Genomic DNA, 13,282 nt, shown 5'->3' with positions numbered 1-13,282 from the left:
CATTCTATCACTATATTTTTCTCGCACATTGGTCAATTGAAAATGGCATCTGACCAAAATTAAGCCTATCAAACTATTGTGTGCAGATTAAATTCCAATCTAATTATTGGATGTTCTTTAAATTTATGACCATCAAAAGTAAGTTAATAATTTGAAAGAAAAATAGCATTGAGTATCCGTCTTCTTCAATAAAAATTATTGAAATAAATGTAAAATTGTTATAAATTATTATGCTAATAAATAAAAAAATAGAAAATATATTTTTTTAAATAAAAATAACCAAAAAATATTTGAATAAAAATTTACAAATAAGTTGATGTTACAGGGATTTCAACATCCTCGTTTAAAGTCAGCATTTCATAAATTCTGTGGTCGTTAAAATGACCTTGTTAGTACATACAACTTATCATTGTGTCGTATTTTGGCTGACTGGATTCATACTAAATATAAAACCTTTGTTTTATACTAGACTTGACTATGCAATGGATCTTGGTCAATTCATAAGGCTCTCGGCGGGTGTGACCGGTGAACAGGGGATGCTTACTCCTCCTAGGCACCTGACCCCACCTCTGGAATTTTCAGCGTTCCGATTGAATTCTTAACCGAGGTAAGCTTATGACGAGCAAGTTGATAAAACAAGAAAATCAACGGTCTGATTTCAAATCATCATTTTGCAAAATCTATGGTCAATACAACGACGATGTCAGCAAATAAAATCTATTATGAAGTCGAATGCTGACTAAAATTTTCCATTCAAATTATTGGGCTATTATTTACACTCAGAATTGTCTACGGATTTTTCCGATCATGCCAAGAGCACACGGTGAGTGTGATGGGTCGACATTGGATGCTCCCACCCCCCCCCCCCCTTTGTACCTGATCCCACCTCTGATGTTTTTTAGAGCTCCGTGTTTGCTCTGCTCCCAATTTATATTGTCTCAATGCATTTTTGTGCTTGATCTCCATATTTCAGCTGTATATATACATATTCATTTCGATCGTAATTTTCTTCCTTTTTGTTTGGAGTCAAGAGGGATAAATTTTATTTCTCAAATACATCAATGAGCGTGCTTCCTCATATATATATGTAATCCTACTGTCCCGGACTACATGAATAATAAACATGAGGGTAGCAAAATAAAAATGAAACAGGTAAATACATGTAGTTGTTTATTTTCATAAAGATATTGAGATTATTGTTTAATTTAAAATAGTCATTTTTTGTTTACTATTTTTACGAAAACGTTCTGTGAATTTCTACTCAAAGTGTCATTGCCAAAGTTTCATGGAGATGGGGTTATTTCAAGTGAATGATCAAGTTAACAAGAGTCATTGATGAACAACATCTTGACTGGTGACAGAATTCTGCATAGATTACCATCTCCTGGAGGTACTGTCAATTTCAGATCCCTTGGGTAAAGATGGCACTTTGACTGATTTTGTGTGTGTTTGTGTGTATGATATCATATCTTTGTATAAACTATAATAATTTAATAATTGATATTTAAAATATTTGCAAAAGACGTCCGTGACAAGCACTTTAAACAATCAATACTGTTTTCTAATCAACATTTATAAAAATTATATGAATGTCAAAATTTATTGCTGTCCATGCACAATGTGCCCATAGATTTACTTGATTTTGAAAATACTTGTAAATTATTTTTGATTTTCGTCATATATAGCTTGGTAGAGGAATGTCAAAAAGATCCAAAAAGCGGCGTTAAGTTCACTCATTTTTTCTCCAAATTACGGTAAATTTTATTCGAAAAAAAAGAAAAAAAAAAGCAAGATAAAGTATGATAATATGTAAAAATCCACCTGTAAATCAATAGGACGATCCTCTGTCATGGTCAGGCTATGCGTGGAATTTAGAGATTGTTCACAATTTAAGGTTGTTTTATCTTTAAAGATATTGAACATTTACTATTTAAAATAATTAGAGCTGTAAACACACTGTCTTTGCCCTTAAATTTATACGAGGTCATCTACTTGTCATGACAAACTTCGTAAAGAAAGTAGATAACTGCAAATTAGAGCCCTTTAAAAATATATGTGGAGCAAAAATGGTAAACCAGCTGATCAAAATTTTTAAAAGAATACCTCTTTTTCAAGACACACAGAATGTTTGTATTTAAAGTGTGATTAATTTTGTTCATGTTGAAAAATTCAAAATTAAAAATTCATTTTTGACACTAAGGTGTTGCCATGTAACGTCAGATTTGAGTCATTAAATATGCACAAGTTAAATTGATGCAAAGCATCGAATCGGCCGCAAAATTGTATCAAGCATTTTAAAGTATTTCTACAAGTAAGAGTCCAAGGAAAAAACATTACCAGTAGAAAAGTTATATGAAACATTTCTATACTTGCTTTACTTTTTAATTTCTTCTATTTTTTATATTTTAATTTTCAGTGATCAATTGTTAAATATTAATGAAATTAAATAATCAGACTGAATAAAGAATAGGAATGTATTAAAGTCAAATTATGATTCTGATTCAAAGACAAATGCTACAAATACATTTATCTAAATGCTGACAAAAAGGGACAAACTTCACATGTTGAGTCAAGTGCAGAAAAAAAATCATCATGTCATTTGTAAATGTAGTGTATTCAAAACAAAATTCGGTTCTTCTTAAATGTTTCATAATTTATTTATTTATTTATTTTTTTTTTACATTGTTATTCATATTCGGAAATTCAATAAGTTTGTTTTTTTATCTTACATTCATGTTGGGTAGCAGTTCATGTAACAACTTTTTATTGAATCGTAAATTAATAAATATCTCATGAGAAATGAAAAACAAACTTAAACGTTAGAACAATCATTTAGACTTAATATTAAGCATATAAAAAAATCTTTTATTCACAACTTTTAAGTATGCTGTCAATATATGTTTTTTTTCCTATGATGCAATGAATAGATAACTTCTTATTTCCCCAATGTGTACATTCTAACACACTTACTAAAAGATTGGCTGCTGCTGCGGCCGATAAAAAAAGTTGAAGCCCTGTGCTTCAGAATATATTGAAGTTACTATATCAAAAACATTTTCTATCAAAATTGACCGTTGATTTTTAGCAAAATTTCTATTAAAAGTTAAAATGAAAAAAAAAGGGCAGAGATGAAAACAGAGAGCACAATTTAGATGTACATGTGTGTATTGACTAAAAGACAGGTTTCATCTATAAAGTTTTCAATTCAATGTTTGCATAATCATTTTTATCTCCAGCTATGGTTAATTCTTGGTAATTGTGCATGTAGTCTTTTGATGGTCGTATATTGCATATATTGGTGTATGTCTCCGAATTCTGTGTTTTTCCTTTACAAATCTTCAAAATGAGTTCGCTGCAATAAAACATGAAAAATAAAATACAGTCACATGAGTAAACAAAACGTGAAAGTGTAGAATGTATAGTTCGCTCTAGTTGATGTAAATGTTGGTCATAATTGTTCGGAAACTTGTAGTAATGCAATTAGTCGAGTTCTTATATTAATCAATTAAAAATTGTTGACTTGCTAACTGATTATGAACTTGCATGCTTGTATGAAAAAAAATGAGGGAGGGGGATACTTACCGTCTATATAGAGCAATCAAAACAGAAAGGATAGACACGACAGCTAATCCTCCAAGAAGCCCTCCAATGGTCAGTGCCTCTGCCGAATAGCTTTGGGGATGAACTGGAGAAGTCTCTATTTAAACAATGAGTAAAATAATTTTCTACTCAACTGCATTAAGATATTCATCAAATCAAATGCCAAATCATTATATACATGCATAAATCTATATTATGTAGCTGTTTAATCAATTAAATAAATATGTTGTTCACTCTCACCTTGATTGCACATATCTCCAAAAAATAGATCCATGCATTCCAAAGCACAACTTCCGTTGAATCTATTACATGTATTATTGACACAGTCAGATTTACAGGAGTTTACACAGTTTTTGCCAAACCGATTTTTCGGACACCCTGTAATAATTATATTACTGCATCTAACGTAAAGAACATTTATGAATAATTTTTTTAAAAATTAGATTCAATGAATGCTGTTGTTCAATCGAATGATTTGAACGACTGTATAATGAAACGTTATCAAACAAATTGTATGAAATATGATATGCTTAGAAGTATTTCTTAAATGCACTCCTTTCACGAAGCAAGAAAAATGATAGAATCAAGTATCGTTATTTAAAATATTACGTGGTTACCTGTGCTGCAATATGGAGGACCCATGAATCCAGACTTGCACACACAAAAACCATCAGTATTTCGGCAGGTATCATGGCAATTTGTAGAACATTCAGTGGAGCAATTTCTTCCAAAGAGACCGGGTGTACAAGCTTTAAAAAGGGCACAGACGAATTAAGGGACATTCTCAATTAAAACATTGTATACGTACTAACATCTTAAAATGAAAAAAAAAAGGAATACATTACCGTTAAAACACTGTTGTCCAAAATACCCATCTTCGCAACCATATCGACAAGTCCCGTCCACGTGATTACAATGTACTTCATTCAAACAGTGTCCACTGCAGGGATTTTTGCATCCTTTTCCAAACTCTCCTGCTGTACATTCTGAGGGCATGGAAGAGGAAATATCATAAATCAATTCAATGATTTAAATGCTTGTCATATTTTTTTTGAAAACCTTCACAATAATTAAGGTATACCTTTAGTACAAAATGGTCCAGTATATCCAGGGCTACAACCCGAGTCACAATGTCCATTTGTCCGGTTACAAGGGGATTTATTTAAACAATGTCCACTACAGTTGAAGACACAATCTGAACCATAACGACCGCTGATACAAGCTGTCATTGTAATTTGTTAAATAAACTCACCAAAAAGAAATACATTCAGGATTTACCATAACAAATGAGCAAAGTTTTCTTTTTAAGACAAAAAAGCATTACAGTGTAATCTTATTAAAGGTATATATGAATATGGGTGTTTTGTTTGAGCTTCTTTAAGTACATGTATTTGTCTTTACATGATATGGTTTACTATACTCCGTTCTTTGTTACTAATTCGTTGGTATAGATGGATATTTTGGCTTGTAAAAGAATATGATGGAAAAATTACTTATACATATCGTATTCAGCTTTAAGTATGGCCTCGACTTGACCTGTCATTGAAGGATTATCTTCCTCTGTTTTTAATCATTAAATATCAATTTAAAAGAAATGTATTCAGTAAAAAGAGTATTCGATCATCATTATATTCCTAATGACTTTAATACATGCGATGTTTTACGTACAACTCGATGATATTGAACCCTTACAGAGACATTACCATAAACCGGCGAAGGGCTGCAAATTTAGACAGGGCCATTGTGCAGTGAGGGATCTCTATGGTGCGAACGCCTGCTGGGCCTCGGTTTTTAAGGTCTCATCCAAAAGCCCCGCTACGTTCACTTTAAAGTGCCGAGCGCTTGGTGAAGGAACAGTTGCTACCTATTTTAAGCTCATCTGAGCCGAAGCCTCAAGTGATCTTTTCCGATCAAAATTTGTTTGTCGTAGTCGTCGTTAACTTTTTGTATTTTTATCTTCTTCTACAGAACCACTGGGCCAATTTCAACCAACCTAGGCAGAGAGTATCCTTGGGTAAAGGGGATTCAGGTTCGTTCAAATGAAGGGCCACGCATCTTATAAGGTGAGATAATTTTTAAAAAGTAAAAATCGGGTGGGGTTATTAAAATCTTCTTAAGAGGCACTGGGCCAGAAAAGATAAAACTTATGTGAATGCTTCCTGAAATAATGTAGATTCAAGTTTGTTCAAATTGTGTTTACCTGGGGATAGGGCAGGGCTACAAAAGCTCAAACATATAGAAGAAAAAGTTTCTAAAGCCTTGATTAGTCAAAGAAGGCAGGTAGTGTAGATTCAAGTATAAATAAATTATGCCTACTTTTCCGGTGTAGGAAGGGTTATTTGCGATCACATATATTTAATTCTTTTAATGTCAAACTGATTTCTGCCTTATCTAGCCAATGTGAATGGTATGGCCCATGGGCCATTTGTATTTTATCGGCCTAGGTCAGTCTCTGCCGAGGTTTGAACCAACGACCTTCCGATCACGGAGCGAGCGCTCTACCAATGGAGCTACCGTGACGGTAGTTTGAAAATGAAAGCAGTTTTAAAATAGATATGACGTTAATTCTTACATATATGACATTTATTTTTTTGAGAAATTTACATTCATTACACAGTGACCCAGTCCATCCGGAAGCACATCCTTTATCACAGTTTCCTGTTACAGGGCTACAAGTATGACCATCTCTACAATGCCCTCCACACTGATGTTTGCATTCTACACCATATGATCCACTTTCACATGCTATAAACAAAATGTATTAATTCCTGAATCATAACAGTCCACAACCTAAACATTATTAAATACAGGATATATATTCATGAAGATTATACGTGTTTGACAGAACTTTCCTGTCCATCCAGCCATACATCCCAGGCATGTTCCATTTATGATATCACACCTGTTCTCTTGACAGTGTTCAGAACAGTTCAATTCGCACGTTTCACCGTAAGTTCCTCGATCTGCACAACCTGAAAGAACACTTACTAGTATTATTAAAACATTTTTCCCATAAGATACAAACAGTCAATATTTTATCACCTTGTAACAATTTATACATGTCAAGCACTTAAAGGTAGAACAGTGTTGATAAATATTACAGTTTATCAAAGACTCAATAAAATGCACACTATGTCAAAGATTTATCCTTTACAGCGTTATTTCACGAAATATATTATGAGTTGAATTTCAAGTTTCTGACAGGCATGTGCAATGTCAGTGATCTCATTAATTTGGGGGAAAATGTTGGTTATCAACCCACCTCTTATTATTACTTCACATAATTGTGTTAAAACAAGTGATTCATATCCGGGAGGATAAACAGTCCCATCCAATCGTTCGTTGTAAAATATTACATGAGAGGCATGTCCAATACATCTTGTTTTGAAATCTAAGGGAGGTAACTGTGGTCCGTCTTTATAACACAGATGACCATCTTCTTTTCTAGTAGTATTGGACAGGTAAAGGGAAAAGCCTGCAAAGCGGCCTCTTTGTCTGTCTTCTACAAAAATTAATAGTTCGTTCTGGTGCTAGCTAAAATGGACTACAAGTACCTTGATGTTAAATAATATGTCTCTTGTTCAGTAGTAAACGATTCAATTTCCTGAACAAAACCAAGTTGTATATGTCGTGTGATTGAAGTACAGTTTTACCCATGTAATGTATAAGGTGTGCATGATTCAATAGCGGATTGGAGGATATTCATTCTTTAACCCCATGGGGAAATTACTTGAATACGGAAGCCAATTTTGGACCTTAAACCAATATTTCTGAATTTGATATTTTCAAATTTATAACAACGAATTTATTTTTTTTTCCTTATAGATAATTTAACCTGTTATACCTAATCTGTTGGATTCAAAAATTTGCTATAGTTAGTTTTCGATAGGCCTGAATTTAGCAAGAGTTATTTCCCGTTGCTCCCCCCCCCCCATCTTGGAGGTACAACTAGCGAAGTTTCCTCTTTGAGCAACCAATTTTAAACTTGTATGGCAGAAATATAAGGGCAAAAATCTTTTGAAAATCAAAATTACGAATTAAAGGAAGCTTGTGTTAACATAAATTCTTAAGAAAAATTGTGTTTTTCACCCAATTGCCCAGTATGAGAAGTTTAAATTGGTTGAATAATGAAGGGAATCGGGCTTGTATACCTCCAATATGGCGACCAACGGGAAATAACTCTTACTAAACTCGTGTCTATCGAAAACAACCGAAAAGAGATAAAATTCGTTAAAACGAATTTATTATAAATAATTAAATTATTGAAAAGAGGTCTTGAAACATATGACAAATTTATATTAATTGATTCAATTTGGCAATTCGTTCAATCATAAATATAGCACTATGGAACCTGAATGACAATACGGATTTAATTCATTATGTCAAATTTTATAATAAGTATAAACGAATTTCATTCATGATATCAAATTTTAGATTTTGTTTATACGAATTTAATCTGTTGTATCAAATTTCTGAATTACAAATGTTTTTAACTGAATGGGGACGGAAAGGTCAAGAAAGGTTACTGAATGACAGAGCTCTAACGCAGAAATTTTTGCTATATACAATGTGTACAGTTTATATATGTAATGATAACATATTATTTTAAAAATCCATGCGTGAAATCCCTCCTACAATAGCATATTGCCTATTGTTCTACATTAAATAATCGAAAGGTATATTTAAAATTTGACTTATGAATTTTGAGAGATGGATTTTTCATAACTAGCATTTATATCACATGTTTATGAGCTCATGACACTGTAAAAATACAGTTACAAGACAAACTTATAAATTTTTAAAAATACATCAGGATCGGTGTAGTAAAATTGTTTTCACATCAACTCAAGTTGCAATCTCCCATGCAGAGTTGTCATTCATTTCTCTTTCAGACACGTGAATGCATGAACCGATGGTACATGTAGACAGTGATAAGATTGTTAGTAGACAGACTGAAATCTCTCTCTGGTCACAAATGTCGGGGATTGTTGAATAATAATTAATTTTTTTTTCGTTGAAAACAGTTGTATGAAATATATATAATACCAGTAGCAAATAAATAATTAGTCACTAATATTTATTTATATGTACATCTTCAATGATGCTAAATGCAAACCACACGTTTTTAGTATGTTCTATATCTTTATAAGAAAAAAAAAACTTACCATGTTTTGAACCATAATCTTTAAACTGTATGGCAATGTCGTAGAGGTTGTAGATGTCTCCGAGATCTACATACCAAAATACTTCTTTCTTCTGTGCTGTTGGACCAATAATATCTGTTCTCGTGCAAGTGTCATTGTTTCTATCTACTGCTTTATCAGCTGCATAAAAGGCACAATTGTTTGAACATTGTGTGGTAGGAGGTTTATGATATGCTTTTCCTCCATTTGTTAAGACATCTATATTGAAAAAAAAGAACTTTTTTAAATTTCAAAATATTTTTCTACCTTTAAACAAACTGAAAAGGCAGTCTGTCTGAAAGAATAAATAATCCTCTATGCTTAAAAATCAACGTAGACCTAACTACACTGATTCTTCTATTTGAGAATATTTCAGAAAAATTGCATTACATTTATTAAGAAGCATCTTAATGTTGTAGAGAACATGCATAATTCGGTATTTAATTAATAGAAGCAAAATGCATATATATATATAAGCACGAACTGAGTATGCATTGGTACTTATATGATATATTGTTCATTGTCAAATCAAATGTACTTCATTAGAATTTATTTCTTTCATTGGCTTTTGATTTAGAATCATTCCAAAATTTTTAAATAAGGACAGATTGCAAAGTACTATTTACATGTATTATTACTGCTATACTTAAGTTTAATAAATAAGAAAAAATCCGTAAATATTTTGTTTTTTAAAAAAAGGTTGCTGCTGTACGGAAGGCTTTTTAAAGCATTTATTATTTTTTTATAGTGTTCTCTTTGATTAACAGGCCATACGTTTAAAAAAATATCAACTACGGCTATAAGTAAATGTGTATTAGGATTTTAAAGGAAGCCGCAGTTATTTCTATAAGGAATAAATATTCCTGTGCATGTTCTAACTCAATGATATAGGTTCAATTATACACGTATTATAAATGCAATATATAAACTAAAAAAGCAATAATGTTATGAGAACTTTATTCTCTACGAATTATAATATTTAAAGAAAAATAAACCACATACAGAGTTCATATGTATACTGCTTATCAAAAATCAGACACAACCTTCATACAGTTTTCTGGATTAAAAAAAGATTTCACGCACCATATCCAGAGGAACAGACAACTCCCGATAAAATCAAAAGTTTCCTGACGTTTATGCTGATGGAAAAAATCATTCTTACTCCATAACAAGTATGTCTTGATCAGTTCATAGGTAAACAAGGAAGTTTTTTAACATGTAGTGCTCATAAATAGGTAGGTATGGTTGGGTGATTGTGCAATAAAATTATTGACATGCACTCTCATGGTATATACACAGATTTCTTTACTATTCGAAAACTCAGAAATGAATGATATAGAAGAGCTGTCCGTAAGACCTTATTCTTACAAATATAAATATTCGAAAAAAAAATGTTGTTATATAGCTAATAAATAGTCTATCATAAAAAAAATATTAAAAGTCTAGAGAATTTTAGAGTTCATTATCTTGGCGTTTTTTGAAAGCTGAGTTTGTATTACGTATATGAGTATTCCCGAAACATTCCGAATACGAGCGTTCAATGTCGAACGCTCTAATGTAAACACAAAATGTCGTCTGGTCAACCTCTTAAAGGCAAATTCAAGACAGGTAGTGGCAGCTACGTAAGATTTGTTTAATTTTCACACAAAACTGAAATAATAAATTAATAATTCAATATGTATTAGCCTCAATAAAAGCTCAATAAGTATATCATAACGCTTGGTAGGGTCATTGGAATGATGCGATATTGAACACTTACAGGACAGACGGTAATTTAAATACCGATACTGAAAATTCTTGTTAATTTGGGTTATTTAGTTGAAATAATTAATGTAAACGAATGGGAGATGTTTTAGCTATATAATAAACTGATATCGGTGAATATCGGCACTCGTTGGCTGTTCAAATGCAGGAGCTTTACAGCCAACTCGTGCCAATATTCACATATATAAGTTCAATAACGATATATTCCATTTACTGTTTTAATAATAATTAAGTATACATATCAGAATGTTTAATCTGGTATTTAGTTAGAACGTCACGGGACCCTCAGATATTAATAAAGCGCTCATGTATTGAACTTATAATTCCGCATTTTGCTAAAATTCCTTACAACTGCATTATAACTGTATTATTACGTGAGTAAGTAATCTTGATTTACACAAGTTAGTTAGAATCTAATATTTGTTATATGTATTTTTAATTATTAAAAAGGTATTCTGTTATTTTTAAGAACGTTTTTGAAGTTTAACTTAAATACCATAAAATGGGTGTACTGGAGGAGGGGTGTCATGAAAAGTACCAGATACGTGTGTTGGCGCGTGGGTCCGCGTGCACTGATAAAAAACTGTAATGAATTTAATTCATTGACATTTAAAAAACCGATGTTGTTATTAAAAAAAATGCTAAATATTTCAAGAGAAAACACTTGACTGTTTAACGTCCCGAGAACCTATCACTCATATCGAGACGCCACAATGGTGGAGGGCTGCAGATTTAGACCTATACCAGCCAGTGAGGATCATTGAGCAGTGATGGATCTTTTTTTGTGCCTACACCTACTGGGACAGGGGACCTCGTTTATACGGTCTTATCCGAAGGACTGGTCTACAAGTCCCGCAGTGGGATCGCGACCAGCGACGTAAGGATCAATACTCTAGAGCAAATGCTTTAACCACTGCGTCACGCGGGAAGAGAAAACGCAAGTGAAAGCTTACATACATGTTATGGTGGAGGGCTGCGATAAAGCCAAAAACCTCAAAGGCCCTATCTTCACTCCAATTAAAGAGGTAATTAGGTCAATGCAACATGTGAAGTCCACATCGGTAGTGGTACTTACTATGTCAGCATCTACGTCAGCATTGATAAATGTAACTTTCCCGTCATTCACCTCAGTGCTGAGCACAGCAGCACCCAAGCAAAATCTTTCAATCTCTACCAGTAGCAACCCCCTCAAATCTTGACACAGAGGCATCCATCCAAGTTATACCAATTGCTTTCTTTCTAAAGAGGAAATTCTTCAAAATCATGTCTGTTGTAGATATTTTTGATATTTCCAACAGTCAATTTGATCTCGAATTAGCAAATTTTTGTGGATTCCTAAACTATTTTTTTTTTTACTTTTTTTTTAATTTTTGTACTTGCAAAACATATACACCTCTCTCTCCAACTCTCATACCTGTTGGACAGATACATACATATATATGTACACACACACACACACCCTCACACACACACACACACACACACACACACACACACACACATATATATATATATATATATATATATATATATATATATATATATATATATATATATATATATATATATATATATATATATATATATATATATATATATATATATATATACACAAATAAACATAAATACCCGATAAACAATACATAATCATTCATAATATTAAGAGTTACTATTAGACACATTAAAAAGACATTTCCACTTGGACCATCTATTTTTATAAAATGTATTTTCTGACATTTTTTCCTCTAAAGTATAATAATTGTTAAAACATTTTGGAATTTCATTACAGACAATATTATTGTTTTTTCTTGATTGTTGAAATAAGTATTTCTTCACCAACAGGATTATCAAATTTATTACCATGTAATCTTTTTCCAGATAACCAAAAATAACAGTTTTCACATCAAATTCAATTTTTTTACCAGACTTTTGAAAAATCCAATCTGACAATTCTAGCCAAATCATAGAAATCTGTGGAAAGTAGAAAAATATATGGTGAATTGATTCTGGTTCTAATTTACATATTGAACAAAGTGGTGAATTTTTAATTTTAGACAAATATAAGTACTTATTAGTACCTAATATTCTATGAATAATTCTATAATTAAACCACATAAGTCCTGAGTCTTTTGTTATCAATTTAAAGTATGCATAAACATGTTTCCAGTTGAAATTTGACTCTTACTTTAGATCAGTAGCCCATTTGTTTTCACAAATTGGTTTGTGCTGTGTTTTTGAAATTAAATAATCATAAATATTTCAGGATCCTTTTTTGTTCTTACAAAGTATTTTTATAAATTCAGGTTGATATGGTTTGACAATAGTATTATATGACTATTGCTTGATATTTGGCCATGCACTCAAAATACTTTGCTTCAGACCCTCATATGTGGTAAATGGTAACTTTACTAAATAATCATTTGTGATACTTTCATAACTAATAAAATTACCTTCTATATCGAATAGGTCATGTACTATGTGGAACCCTTTATCAAACATTTGCTTACAAAATACATATTTATTTTGAATCTTTATTATATTATCATACGGCAGTGGTTCACACAATGAATTTAAATGAAAACTTTCTAAAAATTCTATAAAATGATATAGAGGTTCTTTCCAAAAATATTTTGTGTAATTTTTGCCCTTTGTTTACTGTATTCAGACCTAACACTACATAATATAACTTGGTAGTATTACTTCCTGTAATTTAAGAAAAAGAAATATTACACCAG

General features: G+C 31.8%; 1 protein-coding gene across 1 annotated transcript in view; it reads right to left on the bottom strand.

Moving 5' to 3' along the window:
• LOC133180136 (uncharacterized) overlaps positions 1–11,757 on the bottom strand; it is a 69,463-nt gene extending 57,706 nt beyond the window's left edge. The window contains exons 1-11 of the mRNA XM_061314711.1: positions 11,505–11,757; positions 8,766–9,002; positions 6,863–7,102; positions 6,435–6,572; positions 6,205–6,345; positions 4,682–4,822; positions 4,446–4,586; positions 4,218–4,349; positions 3,841–3,978; positions 3,583–3,697; positions 3,198–3,352 (exon numbers count right to left, since the gene is read on the bottom strand). Coding sequence (XP_061170695.1) covers positions 3,198–3,352; positions 3,583–3,697; positions 3,841–3,978; positions 4,218–4,349; positions 4,446–4,586; positions 4,682–4,822; positions 6,205–6,345; positions 6,435–6,572; positions 6,863–7,102; positions 8,766–9,002; positions 11,505–11,757 — 1,831 coding nt within the window. The remainder of the gene's footprint in view (positions 1–3,197; positions 3,353–3,582; positions 3,698–3,840; positions 3,979–4,217; positions 4,350–4,445; positions 4,587–4,681; positions 4,823–6,204; positions 6,346–6,434; positions 6,573–6,862; positions 7,103–8,765; positions 9,003–11,504) is intronic.
• Between the last annotated feature and the right edge of the window lie 1,525 nt (positions 11,758–13,282).

This window comes from Saccostrea echinata, unplaced genomic scaffold (genome assembly GCF_033153115.1).
Source record: "Saccostrea echinata isolate AGI-Se365-2 ecotype Australia unplaced genomic scaffold, CSIRO_AGI_Sech_v1 ptg000006l, whole genome shotgun sequence".
Taxonomy (NCBI): Eukaryota; Metazoa; Mollusca; class Bivalvia; order Ostreida; family Ostreidae; genus Saccostrea; species Saccostrea echinata.
The sequence above is the reverse complement of the archived record's forward strand: the minus strand, read 5'-3'. Positions and strand labels throughout refer to the sequence as shown.